The 20,186-nt window shown below is 34.3% G+C and overlaps 1 protein-coding gene across 4 annotated transcripts in view; it reads left to right on the plus strand.

The window, feature by feature from the left end:
• The window catches only part of LOC118746209 (regulating synaptic membrane exocytosis protein 1), a 322,168-nt gene that overhangs the window by 224,465 nt on the left and 77,517 nt on the right, over positions 1-20,186 (plus strand). For 2 of the 4 annotated variants that reach the window (XM_036480041.1, XM_036480048.1), the window contains exons 20-22: positions 1,225-1,405; positions 1,494-1,661; positions 15,047-15,178. In XM_036480041.1, coding sequence (XP_036335934.1) covers positions 1,225-1,405; positions 1,494-1,661; positions 15,047-15,178 — 481 coding nt within the window. Of the gene's footprint in view, positions 1-1,224; positions 1,406-1,493; positions 1,662-15,046; positions 15,279-15,741; positions 16,083-20,186 lie in introns of those variants that run through there. The other 2 variants (XR_004993810.1, XM_036480056.1) reach the window with 2 other exon arrangements.

The following is a 20,186-nucleotide window of genomic DNA, read 5'->3' on the forward strand; positions in this document are numbered from 1 at the left end:
GCATGCATGGATGCATAGGTACTTATATACATATACATATATGCATACGCACAAAAAATAATGTACACATGTGGGCATACTTATACCGTACCCTTGCTAAAAGACTGTCGTAAATCCAAAATAACAAATATTTTGAGTTAACTATGCAGAAATGACTACTGCCACCCTTATGTTGGGTCTACATGTGTCTGTTCTATGTTATATAAAAATTGTATACCTAGCTGTGTCGATTAACAACAGCTCATTAGAGGAAAATGTGTCTTATTTTTACCATGGAAGCATAAACTATAAATTTTAAATCCGTTTTTGTCAAATTGTGGCACTCTTGCAGCAAAGGTACGCTACCGCTAACTTAGAGCGAAAAGTTGCTAAGTCCATATTAATTAAATTTTACAGAAGAGGAAGGCAACTTCTTATAGGCATTTTCTTCAAGTATTTCGCAAACCATAATTTTCATAAAAAGTGGACTTAGCAACCTTCCACTCTAAGCCAGCAATATGTATCCTTATATCAATTTTAATAATTTATATTTACATACATAAATACTTACTTATAATTGATAACTTTCTCTATTATGACTTTCTTAGAGTAAAATTTCCCTTAAACGTAAAACCTAAATAATAAATAATTACTATTTGTATTTACGTTCCGATTGCATATGTAAGTAAATATCTTAGCATGCCTTCAAATTTGGCTTACAAATATCTTTTTGCACCTATGACACTCAAAATAGCTATTTAATCTGAAACATTGTTCCACAATGCATGGAAATTTTTATTAAGAGCTTGTGACGGTTTTTACATATATAAAATACATATCTACATAATATTCCCTACGCACTGAGCATTTGCGTATCGCCTACAACTGTCCACTACCCAATCTTACATGCCTACAAACATGCATACATACTTCATACATATCGTATTTCTATATCTCCCTGTGTATAACTGGTACTTGAAAATTTTTATTTTACACTTACTTTAAAAAATGTAATTGACCTCCTTAAGTAAATGTGCGTTTATTTTGGAAATTTTTCGATTTCCCCTTTTACTGTATTACACATTTATATTGTATCTATTTGCGTTCACCTTTTGCACTTATCCATTGGCACGATTGACTACAAATATCATTTTCTTTTTTCAATCGATTGTTGTAAAAAAATGCACATCAAAATCGTGAAAAAATCAAATTAAAAAATCGCTGTGCAAATTGCAAAACGTGCAGATTTTCACCATCTCTACGTGGTAACGACGGCCAGTTGTCGGAGTTCATAGATGGTCTGGGTCCCGGACAGTTGGTCGGACGACAAGTTCTGGGCGCGCCATCGCTGGGTGATATACAGCTATCAATGTGCCATCAAAAGGGTTTCTTAGAAGTAGAAGTTATACGTGCTAGAGGCTTACAGGTAAAGCAAAGTGTATATTATCTTATTCACTTACCTACATATTTACAACTGTAATGACTCCCCTTTCTCGTACACACTCATTTAACAGCAAAAGCCGACGTCAAAAATGCTCCCCGCTCCTTATGTTAAAGTGTATTTGGTTTCTGGTAAACGTTGCATTGACAAGATGAAAACGTCAACGGCAAGACGCACATTGGATCCGCTCTACCAGCAGCAGTTGGTATTTAAACAGCCATACCAAGGATGCATCCTACAGGTAATTATATTGGGAAGAATTCTTGGAATACGTTTGAAACTCCCGAGAACAACATCCTATTAATATCACATGGCAAGTATTTATTTCATAGTATTTCATAGAACTATGTAGAATAGCGGATCTTGGCTTTGATGTATTGGAGACACTAAACCGCAGGGCCGAATTAACATGTGTGGGGCCCAAGGATAGGAGAAAATGTGGGGGCGCTATAGCGATTACCTGTTGGTTTCAATGTAATGCGTTTACTTTTAACTATCGATCATTAGTTTGATAATTACAAATCACTAAAGTAAATTTGTCAAATCTAAAACATGCTTACGTTACTAACACTACCCTGCAAAATTTGGCTTCGGAACGTTGAATTGTCGTTTCTGAAGTATTTTTTCGCGCTAAAAGAGTAAACACCACAGTTCTTGACATATGTATTGGAGGTTATTTACCAACGCAACTTACCCTTCCTCTGTTACCAGCATCGCGACCAGCGTTGAATACTTTCAGAGCCAGAGCGTTCCTGTTCAATCGAACGACATCACCTAGACAGCATAGCTGCTGGATTTTAATTCGCTGCACTATGTCCATATCGATGTAAAGGTCTTACAGCTCATCATTATATTGCCTGCGGTATTCGCCATTGCCAAAGCGTAAGGGCTTGTAAATCTTTCAAGGAGCCAAGAGCCGCTTTATCAGATGTGTTCATTGTTCGTGCCTACGTGCCATGCACCAATATAGGCATGATGAGTGACTTATAGATTATGATTTTTGTACGACGAGAGAGGACTTTACTTTTCAATTGCCTACTCAGTCCAAAGTAGCACTTGTTGGCAAGAGTGATTTTCCATTGAATTTCAAGACTGACATTATTATTGGTGTTGATGCTGGTTCTCAAATAAACAATTTGTCTACTTTTACAAACTTGTATGTAAATATCAACTGGGATCTGGGTGCCAAGACGCTTATCCGCGACTGCTTGTGTGATGACAAGAGATACTCCGTTTTGTCCTCGTTGACCGCCAGTCCCATTCGCTTTGCTTCTCTATCTGCTTCTCTATCTGATCTCGAGAACGCGGCATACGCGGTTCAGTTTCGCCGTTCTTATTATCTTCTCTAACATGAGATTAAATAAATCACATGAAAGGGAGTCACATTGCCTGAAACATGGTATTAAACGGCTCGGAGATGTCCTTCCTAATTCTAATTATATTATCATTATATTATATTATTAGTTTTGCGGGATTCCAAATTCAGACATCGCAGCATAGATAAAACTTCTTTTCGCGCAGTCTAAAGGGGCTTTGAAATCGACAAATAGATGGAGCGTGTCGATTTGGCGAATGGTGGATTTTCCAGGCCTAAAGCCCCACTGATAAGGCCCAATCAGCTCATTGATGGTGGGCTTCGGTCTTTCACACAATACACTCTATAGGAGTTGTAACCTATGCTTAGAAGGCTGCCTTGTGGATTAGGCAGAGCACACTTAAGGCATTATAGTATCTACAAAAAATTTTGACTTCTCATTGCCCTCTTCTTAGTATTTGTGTATAGAGGACAAAGATAAGGTAACCTTAACCGCCATTAAATTCCAGCCGTATAGTCGCTATTCGTACCTCGTCAAAGTCAGGTGGTGGAACATCGACTCCATCGTCATCGACTGGGGGCTCGGTTAGCCTTCTCCGCTACTTTTAGTGCTGCTTCTATTCAATAGAGTGAAATAAAGTTTCTTCCGTAACTTAAGTACGTTCTTAACATCGGTCTCTAGGTCGCCATAGTTGTTTTTACAAGAATACGCCCTGGTATTGAACCCTTTCGTAAATCGCCTAACTCGCTGGTAAAATTTTCGGGCGCTTATCCTATTGGCCAGCATTTCAAGCTCTTCGCATTCACGTATTTCGGTCTCTATCTTCTTATTGTGACAAATACGTCCCGCTTTCCTCTTCAGATCCCTATAACGTTCCCACATGGCTCGGGTTGCGCCCGATCGCAGCGTGGCTCTGTAGGCGGCATCTTTTTTCTGTGCAGCTTTTTGACAGACCTAATCGCACCTGTTGTTCTTTCAGGGTCGCTGAATTTCGAATACTTCTTCGGCGGTGGTACTTTATCAGTAGGAAATGTGGTTCCACTGCTCGCGTATGTCGGTTTGTTGAAGAGTGCTCTCAATGGGCAGGTATGAGTGTCGAGGGGCTAGGGTTCGAACGATACTATCGATATTGAGTAAGCATCGATACTGAGGGTATAAAAATGAGTACTTTAATACTCACAGTATCGAATACTTTTTAAAAACATTATTAAAACACATTTTACATTTTTTCTTCCATTGGCAACCCAATTTTCTTTGCCTATATGGATTATGATCATTCAATTTTGTCCATCACTTAAGATAACTGAAATTTCGTGTAGTCTGTTGCATAACGTAAACCAAATAAGTTAAAGTTTAATGGCCTTATTCATAAAAAATAAAGTAGGTTTAAAGAGCTTAATAAAATGACATCATACATACATTTTTCAGTTTATAAACCTTTTTTTTTGTGAATAAGGCCGTAAAACTTTACGCAAAGTTCACGAAAATGCAGAATATTTAGAAAATTTTTGGGTATGCAGTTTTGTAACCTATTCAACTTTACGTGTAGCCTCCCAGCAAAAAACACGATTACCACAGGAACGAAAGTAGAAACGAGCTAGGCGATGGGAATCGCTTACCTTTTCGCTTCAAGAAGGCCTTATTTTAACATGGGCATGTCATTGGAGGTAAGCCCTTACCCGCAGCATTACCTTCAAACGAAGGGAGAACGCATGGATAAACAGAATCCAGAGAAGCGAACAAAGAATGCCTTACAGAGAAACTAATGTAGAATGCCTAGATAAGTACTTACTTATTTATATTAAATTTAAATCAGAAAATGTATTAAAAGATTAAAATTAATTAAAATTTTTATAAATCAGCTTTTATACAAACATATGTATGTTTGTATAAAGACCCCAGATGCTAAAGATTTATTAAAGATTATTTTGAGAGGCAAAGCAAGCGCAGGACATTTTATAAGAAGGATAGGGGAGATACCATCTATATCCATCTTAGTAGACGGTTTAAGATCTTTAATACCATCCTCAACGTCTTCTAACGACAGACTCAAAAGGCCGCTCCATCGGAAGGCCACATTTTTCAAAAAGTTGTCCGTAATTACCAAATATCGATTCAAAAAATTTTTAGAATTTTTTTTTGTGAAAATTTAAAAAATTTAAAATTATTTTTCAAAAATATAATTTTTGAAAACCCTCACAACCAACATTTTCATGCTGTATAACTGGAACAATTTTCAAAATTTTTAAAAATCCTTTAGTGTCTGTTTTTTTTTACCTAGCATTGAATTTCACTAAATTGTAGATTATTCTAAAGACCAATAGTAAATCATGATATATTTGCCGTCTGACTCTTATATTTATAGCTAATATATGAGTTAAATGCAGAGTATAGTTAATACATTTCTTTTTATTAAAAAAGTCGAAAAAAGTCGAACAAAATCGACTTTTCTTCGTGGATCGGTCGACTTTTAAAGTCGGCTGTACAGAGTCGATCGAAAAGTCGAAAGTCGACTTTCTAGTGAAGTCGAACAACCCTATGTACTTCCTCACTCTCGTACTTCACTTCATCGACTGACTTCAACTTCGCTGCAAATTGAACAAAGCAAAACATGATTTTTATGCGAGACAAATTTCCACAGAAAGTAACGGTAGAAAAAGAACTTTTGGATATTCATTCGATTTTTCAGCTGACTACGATGCAGATTTCTACTTTGCATTCTTGGAAATGAAGCAAAGAAGCGAAACAAATAAAATATTATAGGACATTCTACTTTGCATTCCCTGAAATGAAGCAAAGAAGCGAAACAAATAAAATGTTGGAGGACATTCTACTTTGCATTCCCTGAAATGAAGTAAAGAAGCGAAACAAATAAAATATTGTAGGACATTATACTATGCTTTCCCGGAAATGAAGCAAATAAATGAATTAAAAAGGAAACATTATAGGACATTCTACTTTGCATTCCCCGAAATGAAACAAAGAAGCGAAATAAATAAAATATTGTAGGACATTCTACTTTGCAATACTAGCAATGCATAAAAGAAGCGAAAAAATTCGAAGGCATTATAATGCTATGCCTTCTAGAACACGTTACCACTAAAAGCGATTACCCATTTTTTGCTGGGCTACTACCGTTAACTTTTAATTCAAACTTGCACATTATTACAAGGAATGAAACCGAAACCCAAACCGAAACCGTAACCGTTTAAAACCGTTTCGTTTTTCAAAACCGAAACCGAAACCGTAACCGTTATCTTAACCTGAAAAGGAACGATACCGAAACCATTTCAATCACAGGTTTCAATCGGTTTCCAGAAATTTACAAAAATAATAAATAAAAATTTCTTTGAAATAAATGATTTATTTAACCAAAATCAGCAACATTTTGCTAAAATTCTTGTTAAGTAGTAAATAAGTATGGCAAGGTAACTTTTCGCAAAAATCTGCTGATGACTTTGTTGTTGTGAATCGATAATCGATTAATTATATTTAAGTAGTTTCTTTCCCATACGCAATGCGAGATCCCGCGTGTGCCCAAAATAGCCCTGAAATCATGCCTGTACTCAACAAAATGGGTAATAGAGAGCGAAAATTCGAGCTTATTCGATCGTAAGTGTATTCTTCTTCCTGCCCGAAACAGCTCGAAATTTTCTCCGAGTAAAAATGGATAAAGTGTCAAAGTGCATATCACCTGTATTGTGTTTACATGTTGCCTGCATTTACTTGGTGCTTTTAAGGAAAAGTGAATGGCCTGTTGATGTATTTTCAATCTATGTACTTAAAATCAAATTTGTGAAACCAAAATTCAATTTCCAAGTGTTTGCATTTAATACCATGTTCTGACCGACAACCAAAACATTTTTCCTTCATTTTCTTTTCATTTACAACCTTTAACTTTCATTCTTATTTTGCTTTGGCCAGGCAATTAACAATAAATCCGAAATGGCGTATTAAAGATGATGAAATATGACTTCCACTTCGATAAATAATCAAAAAAAACTAGTGAAGACACCGATTGGAATGAGTGGAAAGTGAGTTTTCAAGTAGTTTTCAGCGAAAACTGGTTTTCGTTTAACAGATTTTATATGGACGAAAACACAAGTTTTAGGTCGAAAACCAGTTTTAGCAACGAAAACATGTTTCCGATGTCGGTCAGAACATGGTATAAGTGACAAAAACAAGAACAACGTGAATCAGCTGTTTGTCGACTTGTGGGCACGAAATGTGGGTTTGTGCGTTTCCGTACTTCTGAACTTTGTTCCATTTTTGAAAGAAAATGTTTCTCTTATTCTCTAATTACCAAATCCTGTCCGGATTGTTAGGGAAAGAACCTAGTGTTGATATTATCAGTGAACTGTAATTTTCGATTTTCTTTCCTCAACGTTTAAGACATTGTGATTTAAATAATATCAACAAAATTTCTGTGAAAAACCGAAACCGGAACGAAACCGAAACCAAAACCGAAATAAATTTTGAAGTACGAAACCAAAACCGAAACCGAAACACTTGGCAAAACCGAAACCCAAACCGGAACGTTATTTTGAATCGGTTTCATTCCTTGCATTATTATACTAAAATTTAATAGGCTACAAAAATGCATACCCAAAAAGGTAAAAAAAATTTTAATAAAATTTTAAATTCGTGAAAGTATATATATATATATATATAATTTGAGACTTTGGTATCGATATATATATATATATATGTATATATATATATATATATGTATATGTGTACATTTAACGTTAAAATTACTTCTAACGTGAAAGTAAGTTCTGCAATGAAATAAAAATCAAATATTTTAAATTTTAGTTGTTTTAATTTCAGGAAATAACTAGATATACGATTGAAGAATAAAATCATTTTAGTACCCCAAAAAACGTATTTTAATGAGTCCGATACTGAGTAGTATCGATACTTTTTGCCTGATACCTTTAGAGTATCGATACCATGAGCTCGATGCCAGAATGAGTAATCAGTATCGATACCAAAGTCTCAAATTTCGAACCCTACGTGGGGCGGATCTATTGGCCGTCTGTTGTTATTTCAGCTTTTCGATGTAAAGCTTTCCTTGCATTTTTGGGCATACATTTTTTGGTGCAACAAGATACAGATCCGTGTCGATTCTTGGCCCTCGGAGTGTACGTACGTCTAAAATACTAGAAGCGTGCCTCCCGTCTATCAAAACATGATCGATTTGGTTTTTCGTTTTTTGATCTGGCGACAGCCGTGTAGCTTCTCTGCCAACGGGCATGGGCGTAGGTAAGCAAGATGTTGACAAATCTCGCTTTGAGGCGGATTGTGGCTAGTCGTTCGTCCGTTCGTCCGTTCGTATTTTTCATTAGGCGGGGCTCTGACGGGGCGGGACCCAAACTCAGCGAACGCGAGATTTTATGCTTTCTCACTTTAGTTCGGTCCCAAACGGTTGTTTGGGTACTACCCAGAGGATACGTGGATATAAATATCAGGATGTACTGAGCTCAGATATTAACCGTACGCAAACGAATCACTTCTGACCACTCCCAGGTGAATGGCAGTCAAAAGCTTTTCACATTTATATAGACTTCTGCGCACGGACAGTCAATTTTTCGATAGAGAACGTGTTTTAATTGTACTAAATTGTAAATTATGTCATTTATAAAAAAAAATGAATTAGAAAAAATGGTGATTTTAGTGAAGATCTAGTGATTTTCAGCGTATTTAAAGTTTCTGAGGCGATGATTATTTTTACTTGAGAATTGTCAAAATTGGCAAAACCGAATTAGCGGAGGAATCCGCCTCTTTTTCGCTTTATTGTGTATAAAGAAGATATTCTCGTCAGTGTTGCCAGAAAAAAGTTTTATTTTATTCTCTCCTTAAGGTAAAATTAGTAAGGTAAAAACAAAAACCGCGCGTTCAGAAAAAGGATTTTATTCTAATTAATATTTGCATTCTTTAACCTAAATCCAAGAGTTTATGGTGGAGTCTGTAGATTTCCGTGAATACGAATGTATATTTTTCCACTTCATTTCGAAATTTGTAATTTTATCAACGCCTAATAGGCTAACCTAATATTCGCGGCTTGCGTTTTGGAACGCACTCCGTAGAATTTTTTTTCTTGCGTCACCCTAAATTGGCTTGCTTGCGTTTGTATTTGATTTCATTGAGCGAAATGTCAAATCAAAATGTCACGCAGAACAAAAATTGGAAATTGAGTTAGCTTCGTACGCACGCCGTTCAATTTCGGTTTGTCCCATACAAGTTGTGTGTGCATGAGAAATTTCTGACAGTAAATTGGCGGCGTGCGTGAATATTAGGTTAGACTGTAAGTTTTGGCTTTCCTTTTCTACCATGGCCGTCTGAGAGAGAATACACTGTCTGAGCTTGTCGAAGCTCGAATTACTGCCCGGTATAGTTTATGTGCTCCCGCGCACGTGGTAGAAACTAATCGACTTACTTGCCCAGTTTCCATTTGCATAAGCAATGGAAGTATTAATCGAAGTAGAGTAACATAAAGGTATCGAAAATAGCCTGAGATCACCAAAGCCAAATGTATTTGAGTCAACACTTGTACATTGGAACTACATATTTTTAGTTTTAATATATTACCAAATACAACTAAAACTTCCTGGAGCTAAAAACGTACTAGATAATTTTGAAAAGAGCTAAGAAAAAGATCTAGGCGCTAAAGCCCAATTTTCGGAGCTAAACAGAAAATAAAGAGCTAAATCTAGCTCCAAGATGACCATAATGGCAACACTGATTCTCGTACAATGTGAGCTATTTGCTTAGTATGATTATCTTGGTACAATTTAAAACTGCGCAGAGTTGTAATTTTCCCATCTAATTCCTTCAAAATTTTTCTCAATCTGATTACACTGTGAGACAAATGGTAGGGGTCAGTGATCGGGAAGGGTTCAAACTACCGGGGAAAGTTATACCGGTAAAAAAGAAGTTATACGTGTCCCGGCGTTTCGCTGGGTCACGTCTAGGAATCGAGATATATATATATAAATTAGTAACTATCAAATAGGGGAAATTGTCACCTTTGGTGGTCTTTTTTTTGACATAACTCGAGAACCACTAGTCCGCTTTTGCTCAAACAAATTTAAAAAAATTAAAAATTACAATTCCTTTAATCTGTTCATATAATGTTTTTCTATATAATCAACAGTTTTGCCGGTAAAAATAAATGTATGAAGAAAAAAAATATTTTTTGCCTAAAATATTAAATTTTTTTATTTTTTAAATTCATAAAAAATCCAAAACGGAAAAAAAAGGCAAGTCGTATTACTTTCACGCAAAGTCACATAACCTTTAAGCAAAATGAGACATAGATCATGAAAATCGATGGACGCGTTTCGCTTTTATTCACAATTAAGTGAAGGTATCTCATTTTGACAAGAATATTTCCCCTATGATAGTTACTAACTTCAAATCGATATATCTCGATTCCTAGACGTGACCCAGCGAAACGCCGGGCCACGTATAACTTGTTTTTGACCGATATAACATTTCCCGTTGGTTTCACCCCATCCCGATTTTGACTGTCGCATAGTGTTATCTTCTTCTATCTATCTTCTATACTATAATAAAACTGTAGATTGTTTTTCCGTTTGTCTGTTTGAACTCACTAATCTCCGGAACTACTGAATAGCTTTGCATGGGGCTTTAACTGATATATAGAGAGTGACCTCGAACGTAACCTAGGGTATTAAAAATGAGATCTGACAAGGGAGCGTGGCACCTCCCATAGGCGTGACATTTTTAATCAGCTATAACTCCTAAACCGTAAGTCACACGATTTCGAATTGTGGTGTGTTGACATACATATCTATCGTAAATGCTTATTGTAAAGTAGATATACTTTTGTAAAAGAGGCGTGGCACATCCTATAGACGTGAAATTTTCAATCAGCCATAACTTCGAAATGATACGTCACATCAATTTGAAATTTGGTATGATCCATGGTAGGCGCTTATAGTAAGGTATATATGAATGAGTTTGTACAAGGGGGCGTGGCACCTCCCATACTTGAAACTTTTAATCACCAATAACTTCGGAACCGTAACCGGCACGACTTTTAAATTTGGTGTGAAGACAAATCTATGATAGATGCCGAAAGTAAATTATCCATATATATAAATAAGTTTGTAAAAGGGGAGCGGAACATCTTACAGGCATCAAATTTTAATCACCTATAACTTAAGAATGATAAGTCACATGACCTCGGAATTTTGTGTAAAAACGTAACTAAAGTAAGCGCTTATAGCGAGTTAAACCTAAGTGAGTTTGTATAAGGGGCAGCAACACATTCCATGGCCGTGAAATCTGACATTTGCTATACCTTCGGACCCCTAACTCGCATGACTTTTAAATTTGGTGAGAACATCTATGGTAAATGTATACAAATGAGTATGTTCGAGAGGGCGTGGCGTTTATAGTAAACTGAAAGAGAGTGAGTGTTTACCAGAGTCGTGGCACATCCAATAGATGTAGTACGCTCGAGAACCACCGCCTTTGATCCATTACAAATAGACAGTTAAACTGAATGGCCTGTTGTAAACTAAATAGGGATGGGAGTTTGCAAAAAGTCTACATTCAGAGAATATCAATGTAAAAATTAAAGCGCATTTCATTCTTCTTTAGGTGCCTTAATCCACGTAAACTAGTTTTTTAGTAAAGAAAATTATTACCAATATAATTGCAGCAAGAACTGTTTCTGGATGCCGCAAAGGAGGAGATGTGTTTCTGTAAGGAGTCCTATTTATTCCCACAGACCGTCCATTTTAATTTAAAAGTCTTTAGATATTTATATACCCCTTTACATATTTACATACCCCTCTACAAATTTACTTTTTAGATGACTTAATAAAGCCCGCTGTAGTGTAGTGGCAAGCAGTGCGCGCTTCCACTCCGCAACGCCTGGCTTCAAAGCCTGGTCAAAGCAACATCACAAAAAAGTATAGAAAAAAGGTTTTTTCTCTGCCATGAAAAGCAACTTGTCATAAAAATACAATCGCCGTTCGGAGTCGGCGTAAAACTGTGCGTCCCTCCGCTTTGTGTGAAAACATCAGAGCCCATGCCACAAATCGGAGGAGAAGCTCGGCCAAACACTAACATATGTGTAAGCGCCAATCTATTATTATTATTATATCAAGAAGAAGTGTGACGAATTAAAAAGAACACGGTAGGAACATCAATGACCGCGTTTGACGGGAAAACTCTTTTTTCCAGTGCAACAGCAGGATTTTAAATGGAGATTACGCATTCTTGGAAAACCTTGCAATACTTGCAGATATCTCTTGAGTGGAAATAAGAGCTCATAGCATCGAAGGAGATTAGTACATATACCAAATGTTATCTCAGCGCTATTATACTTGGCCTATGAGTAAGGAAGGTCTGCTCTTTAGTCCTTTAATCTAAGCTAATAATGTGTACATTACAAACCGCTTTTGCATTTTTACACTATTTTTGTATTGGTCAATGCAAAGGTTCTTATCAGGCTTCGCGAAGCAAGCCAGTCATTTGCTCATATTTGAATAAGTATCAATATTCCCGAGAATATGAGACTTTCGGTTCCTAGGGATGCATGCATCGCCTTCATGATTTGAATGCAAGTGCATCGCTGTTCTCTTTGAGTATCAGAACTATATGAAAAACTAGACATGAGCAGCTCTTCGTAAAGTTTTTCATAACATTTTTTGCAGCGCATATGAAAAGGAAGTTCAATCAATCAATCGGCAAAAAAATCAGCTAAAAGTACAAAAAAAACTTGTGAAAAAGCAGCTATAGGAAAGAAGAAATATTCAGCACCGTCAGACGAAAAAATCTCAATCCCAATTTTTGAGCTATTTCAAGCATCCGTTTTATTATACTTACGTATATTGAATGGGTTATAAAACTGCAAACCAAAAAAAAAAAATTGAATTCTGTCGAAAAATTTTGACATTTTCCTTTTTTTAAATCCAAAAAATTTAACCTTCGAAAAATGAAAACTAAAGTTGGGGAAAAAATGTTCTGCAAAATTATACATGGGAAGTTCCATGGGAAAGTGGACCTCAGTGCAAAAAATTTTTTCTCTATAAAACTAACAAACGTGTAGATAAAACATTTGTAAAAATCTTGAATCAACCAAAAAAATAACAACTTAAAGCACTAAATGCATTTTTATTACCTTTTTTATGTTTTGAAATCAAGTTCTAGGTAAATTTTTTGATTTAGTTTAAAGTAGGTTGTGTTGAATGCACTTGTCAAATAATTTGCGATTCATAATTCAAATGTTTGGTAAGAAAAATATATAGTATTTAGAACTCAACTGCTTTTAATAAAATTTCAAAAAAATTTAACAGTTACACCCAAAAATTTAATTTTTTTGTTCATAGTTTTTAGAAAAATTCTATATATGCAGTTTTATAGCGTATTAAATTTAAAGTAGGAAAAAGTGAACATTTCAAGACGCTAAGAGATCGCGTTGATTTTTAATAATTTTTTTGGCTGACGGTGCTAAGCATTTTCTTCTATATAAAAGGCCCCATCCTAACATAAAACGTGAAGGAATTTAACCCCTACTTGGCTTCTTATATTTTTTAATAACTAAACTTTATATATAGACCATACTAAAAGCTCCCTTTCATATAAAAATTCGTACGTGTCCTACCCGTGACAAATATTGTCCCACCCGTGACAGAGGAATTTCGGATTTTTTTTTTAATAAATCCATATTTTTTGTAGTTTTTGCTTTGTTTGTGTTCCTGGTTCTTAATTTTATTATAAGACATCAAGTTCACACAGAAAAGTGATATAAATTCGCAGAGTTTCCGTAAATATATCTGCTCCAGAAAGCAGGTTCCTTTTTTTGTCCCTCCCATGACAGAAGAAATAAATCAGATTTTTCCTTATAAAAGTAGCTTCGTATTTTGTAATAACTCATATAACTGTCAGTTAGGTGTAGCTTTATCAAAATGTAGAATTGTTGAGTACTTTATACATAAATTTAAGCAAGAAAGAAAAATTTTTCCAACCCGTGACGGTGAAATCGCCCACATAAAAGAACATTTTTTCAAAAACCCGAAAATATTAATGTTTTAAAAAACTAGAATTAAAACTGTTTTGAATAGCTTTTCCATAGTTCCAGAGTTCATGAAAAGCAAAAAACTAACTACAAAATTACGTCGAAAAATTAGAAAAAGTTTAGCTTTAAAAAATAGAAATTAAAATTGTTCTGTGTAGCTTTTCAAATGTTCAAGAGTTCCTGAAAAGGAAAAAAAATTCTGCAAAATTACGCCGAAAATTTGTTCTTCAAAAAAGTGTAATGTTCGTAAAAATTAAAATTAAAACTGTTCTGAGTAGCTTTTCAGTAGTTCTAGAGTTACTGAAAAAGAAAAAAAAAGTCCTGCAAATAGCGCCAGAAAAAAATTAAAAGAGCACGTCCAAAGAATCCCCTAAATGAAAATCAGGTAATCCGTTCCTGAATTTTTAAGAGTCAAATTGCCATTTTGGGTACATTCTCTTATCGGATCTCTCTTTGCTACATTTGAAAGCACTCTGAAGTTGGGGAATTTACTTTGAATCTACTAGCAATATAGAAGTCGATATTAAATACACGATCGAGCCCGATAAAATTCAGTGTTTTTTGCTAAAAATTTATTTTTAAGTTCATCAAGCCAGTTGCCCATTTTTATCATGTTTACAAAACCTTTAACAAAGTGGTATGTTCATATTAGGGATGTTGCGAATGTGGAATTTTAGACATCCGCGGATGCGAATGCCGATGCAAATATCTAACGGCTAACATCCGTGGATGCGGATGCGAATGCGGATGTCAAGTATTTATGAGAAACAATTGAAATCTAGCATAATGGCGAGATCGTATGTCAGGTTTTTCTAAAGCTTTTTTAAAAAGAATTCTTCATTCTCATTCCTTTGGCTGTTTCAGAATTTGGGGAATCTGCAACTTCATCAGCGTTTTCCAATTTTATTTTTTAAAAATACATTTTTAATACTTTCTTCTGCGACTGGTTTGAAAAATTTGTGCTTATAGGTGGATATGGAAAAAAAATATATTATTTTTGAACAAAATTCTGTTTTCAAATTCGTGGCTATCAGCCGAATCGGATAAGAATATTTATTTTTTTTACAAAAGTTTGTTTGCCATATACACGTTTTATCGGAGCACTTGCACAATATTCGCATTCGCAAAAGCTCCGCATTTATTATTGCGAGTGCGAATGTTAAATTTAATGCGGAAGCTCCGCGGTTGCGAATGCGAATATTCGCAACAACCCTGATTCATATGTATGTATAATTTTCTGTATTCTGTTTTCAGGTGACTGTTTGGGGTGATTATGGACGCATCGAGAAGAAAGTTTTTATGGGTGTGGCTCAAATAATGCTCGATGATTTAAATTTATCGAATATCGTTATCGGCTGGTACAAACTCTTTGGAACAACATCACTGGTCAGTTGTCCCACTAATTTAGGTCTATCTAGGCGCTCATCAATTGTATCACTTGACTCACTCAAACTGTAGCGAACACACGCATCCGTACTAAAAAAAAAAATAAAACAAAAGCAACACAAAAAACACGAATCTAATCACACGTAGCCAAATTGAAAATTAATAAAAAAATTTCTAAAAAAATTTCAAAACATCCATTAATCTAACGTTTCTTCTTCAAAAACTAAAAAATTACCATAGGTACACCTACATACATATATTTATATGCATTACTAATATTTTTGAATTCTATTCGCCTAGCCTTATGGACCTTACTTACCTTAAAATCAGGCCTAAAAATCGGTTCACATCCTATTCAAAACTATTCCAAATGTAGCTTAGCCCTCGACACATTGCAAAGACAAGCAAAAATTTATAAAATTCGTTTAATGCAATTGTTGATAGAAAATATTCTATTTTAAGACTTTATTTAAATATAACACTTTACCTAATTCTATCCACCTAATTATGAACATTGTACTTACCTTTTTCAATTGCTTAATTGCCTGTGTCCACACATTTAGTACTCGTTCTCCACGCTCGAGCAAGAAACAGAAAATGATAATTAAAAAACTGCTACCACTTACTCAAAAACCACACGTATGGGATACTGTACAAACATTACATAAAACCTACGCAAATACATAACACTACAAGCAGTCAAATACAACTTTCTTATTACATACATACTATGTATATAAATAAACGCTATAATTACATAATACAAAAAAATTAAAAAATTATAAAAAATGTAATCTGATACAATTAATTAAAAAAAAAAAAAAAATATCGTAAAGCTCACACTCGTTTAGACCATTTCACCGACTTAGTCGTTTGGCATTGAATCGCTCAACGTAGTTTATGGGTATGTCCTGTGTACCTTTAGAAACATTCAAACATTTCCCTTGCCACCGATTCGCATTTGATATTTATGCTTACAGCAATTAAATATGTAACTAATTTTCAATATATACATTTATGCATGATGTGAATGATATTTAAGCGATTCTTTGTTTTTTTGCTTGCAAACTCCCCTTACAAGTATAATTAACTGTAAATAATTAGCCAAACATGAATTCTACCAAGGAAAATGCATTGGTGCAAACTTTACGAAAATATAACTCATGAAAAGCAGTAATAAGCCACAATAAGCTACACAGACGTACATATGTACATTAGACTGCATCACTCCCCATACAAAAAAAAATCGGTACTATTTTTTCATTGGAATTATAAAATCTATTATATTTTAAGACGTCCACTAAAATATTAAGATTTAAGTGAGCTAGACCAATTTCAAAATACCTCCAAAAATGGAGTTTTTTATGAATAAAAATAGTTTCTTAAATTTTTTATTTTTTTTAAATCCCCTTAAAAGAGCTTAAGCTTAAAAAATTTGCACAAATATATTTTAAAAATATTTAAAAAAAATTTGAGCGGAATCGTAATGATGAGATTTTTGATGCTGTTTTTTAACTTCTTTCAAAGACTGCTATAAGAAAAACTTGAATAACTGAGCCTAAACTCTTCTGATTTAGACTTATGAGGTGTCGGTGGAAAGGTATTTTCTCACCCTTTCTATTTCTTTGCTAATAAACTCATTCAAAGGTTGAAAGAGAAAGGTAGGATGAACCAACGTCATTCAAAGTTGAATTATGATGTGCTGGTATTTGAAAAAAAAATTGGGACTTGAATGATTTTTTGTTTGGACAGAAATAAAAACAGTATGAAAATAACTTTCTATTGAGATCCCATAAGACTAAATCAGAATAGTTTTGGGACAGTTATTCAAGTTTTTCGTAAATCAATCTTTGGAAAAAAGTAAAAAAACAGCATCAAAAATCTCCTTCTTACGATTCCGTTGAAAAGATTTTTAAATATTTTCATGCAGATTTTTTAAGCTTAATCTGTTTTGTCATCTGAGGGGACTTTTTTCAAAAAGTTCTTTAAGAAACTATTTTTATTCATAAAAAACTCCATTTTTGGAGGTATTTTGAAATCAGTCCAGCTCACTTAAATCTTAATATTTTTCCGAAATATTTTTTAAAATTAATAAATTTTGTAATCCCGGCGGAAAAAACGCAACTTTTTTTGGTGATGCAGTCTAATGTACATATTTTAGAACAGGTTAGGCTTGCTTGGCTGATCAACTAGATTATGGAGGTATAATATCCATAGATCGTACAACTGAAAAAATTGTTTGCCGAAATCGTAGTACTTAGACTTTCAGTGATTAAAGGAACAACGAGAGTATATTATTTAGTCGCAATCTATGTAGTAATGCATTTTTCACTATGGTCGAGTTTTAACTTGAAATTAGCTGCGCTGCACTGTGATATTGCCCCAAGCAATGCTAGAAATTCAGCCCTGAGAGCGGTAGAAAATGTTGCTTGTTTTCACGCTATAAAAGCGAAACATTGCTTCTGTTATTCTACAGTCTGTTACCCAATTGTTATATCCAACTTTGTTCTTAAATAGTTGAGAGAAAGGTAGTCGGACTCTCTGTGGTTGTGGGTGAGCGGAAATAAGACCGCGTGCATTAAGGCCGCCTTCTTATTTCACCGGAAGTCTAAATTCATTTTGTGAATGAAATAAGACTTTAATCACAAAATAAATTGTGTCCGTGCAGCCTAATTTCATTTTTTGATCAGGGTTAGACTGTTTGTTCCGTTAGCCCGGTCTAGCCTTGAAATGTGCCGGGTTTCACTCAAACTTGCTGGTTTTAATGCAAAACATTTAATTTGTTTAGTTTTTATTGTTTTTTATACCCACAAAAGTATTATAACCTCGTTCACAAAACGATTGTTTGTAACAGCCTAAAGAAATCGATATAGACATAAACATACATATATATACGGTGACCATAAATATGGATTCAAAATGAAGGACAATTTTTAAAAATATGCCTACAAATATTTACGTAGTATAAAAATATCAAAAGAGTATTTATGATTCAAAATTCTTAATACATTTTAAACTTTAAAAACGAATCACGTTTTCTTCATCGATATTAATCTTTTTTTACATAAATATTTATAAAAGTATAGTAAAAGATTATTTTTTACGCAAATTTTGAGTCGTTCAAAGCGAACACAATACCCTTTTTTTTGTTTTTTGTACCTTTCGCAGTTATTTGTCAAAAATCGACGTCATAAATCGACTTAAACGACGAGTTACAAAGGTATTTATGTGCCCTTTACAAAGATATATAATTTGTGCAGATTGCACTTCATTGCATTTACATTTCTAATCCGATTTTCATTATCTTTGGCTCAAAATTTACTGTAATGATATATCTTCTTTATCGAATTTTTAAACTAATGAAAAAAATAATCAAATAAAACTTCGTATCTGATTGAAAATCTCACTTTTTTCGACTTTGACGACAAAATGCAAATGGTCGCCTGTAGCACTAATAATTTTCATTGAAGTCGCCACAAGTTATATATTTTGGTAAGAGGCACATCAATACCCTTCGAGATGTAAGTCGCTTACGTTGATTGGGAGATTTTTTCATGAGATATTGAAGAAAAGCTACGAAAAGTACCAAGAAACACTTTTTTGAAAAAATCCATCCATTGTCCGATAAGTTTAAAATAACGGATAAAATGCGGAACAAATGCAGGACACTTGGAAAAAAGCAGTACATTTTCAGGTTTGGAAAACTACGCAGGACCGACCTTTGAAAAACAGTACGGTCCTGCAAAAAACAGAACGGATGGTCACCGTACATATATAGTATATAACAAAATGCTCAAAATGAAAAGATAAATCGATTAACCCGTGTCTATCTGCCCGTCATTCCGTCTGGGCACACGATTACTCGAGTAAAAATTTATATAAATTAACGAAATATGGTACGTGTATTTCTTTTCAGTCAACGACGGATGGTATTGGAAATGGGCAAAATCGGGCATGAACAACGCCTACCACCTATTTAACGGCAGGCTTGATAATGCTTCTCATAAAATTTATTGGTCGTTCGGAGGCGACGGTACAGGTCGCTGCATTATTTGTCTAAAGGCTTAGCAAAAGAGTGAATGCCAAATATATATTTTTTTTTATAAAATGAATGACATTATGACTAAGTAGTTGACCTTATGAATCGCCCAAATGCAAACATATCTGTGGACTTTTGGCAAAACCATTTCTGTAGGTTGGAAATTAGAGTAAAACGAAACTTGCATATTCAGTTTTTCATTTTTTTATTTAGTATTCAATCTTGAACTACAATTAATGATTAAATATAAAAATATCATTCAAGGAACTACTGCTTAACAGAGAAAATGATCTCGCTCGATAGAAATGGTTTTATCGAATGTCCACAGATATATATATTCCTTCATGAGGATGCTGATGTAATATTTTACAGATTTCATAAGAGGCCGACAAAAAATATGACAATCTGAGTTTCCGCTTGGAGCATTTGCAAGCTTATTACTGTTGATCTGAGTTAACATACATAAAAACAAATTTAAATATTTTATCTTATGTACATAAATAAATACTTTCTAAATACCCATACAAAATATTTTTACTAAAAAATAATAGAATGCAATACGTACTCGTAGTAAATGTCATCCTCATATGTACCTATATAAATAAAGATATGCATATATGTATAAGTAAACATGTGTATACGTAAATACTGATCTGATCTGATAAAAGAGCTGACTAGGCATAATACTTATATAAGAGAGGCACATCTCGTATTTGGAATACACATAAATGGGCGTTATCCAGTTTAATAATAATAATAATATTTTGCGCTTACACTTTCTCTATGGCTTTCTGGAAGAATAAATCGAATTACATATTTTTAAATTACACTGGGCCACGTCCAGTCAAAATCAAACTCTGAGTTACGCCTTTTATAATTATTATTCCCAGTTACGTCTAAGTATCAAAAATACATTTATATGAACTTGTATAGGTACACTTCAAAAACATTTAATACACACACGTTTTA

This window comes from Rhagoletis pomonella, unplaced genomic scaffold (assembly GCF_013731165.1).
Source record: "Rhagoletis pomonella isolate Grant_MI unplaced genomic scaffold, Rhpom_1.0 Rhpom_scaffold_00001, whole genome shotgun sequence".
NCBI classification, from domain to species: domain Eukaryota; kingdom Metazoa; phylum Arthropoda; class Insecta; order Diptera; family Tephritidae; genus Rhagoletis; species Rhagoletis pomonella.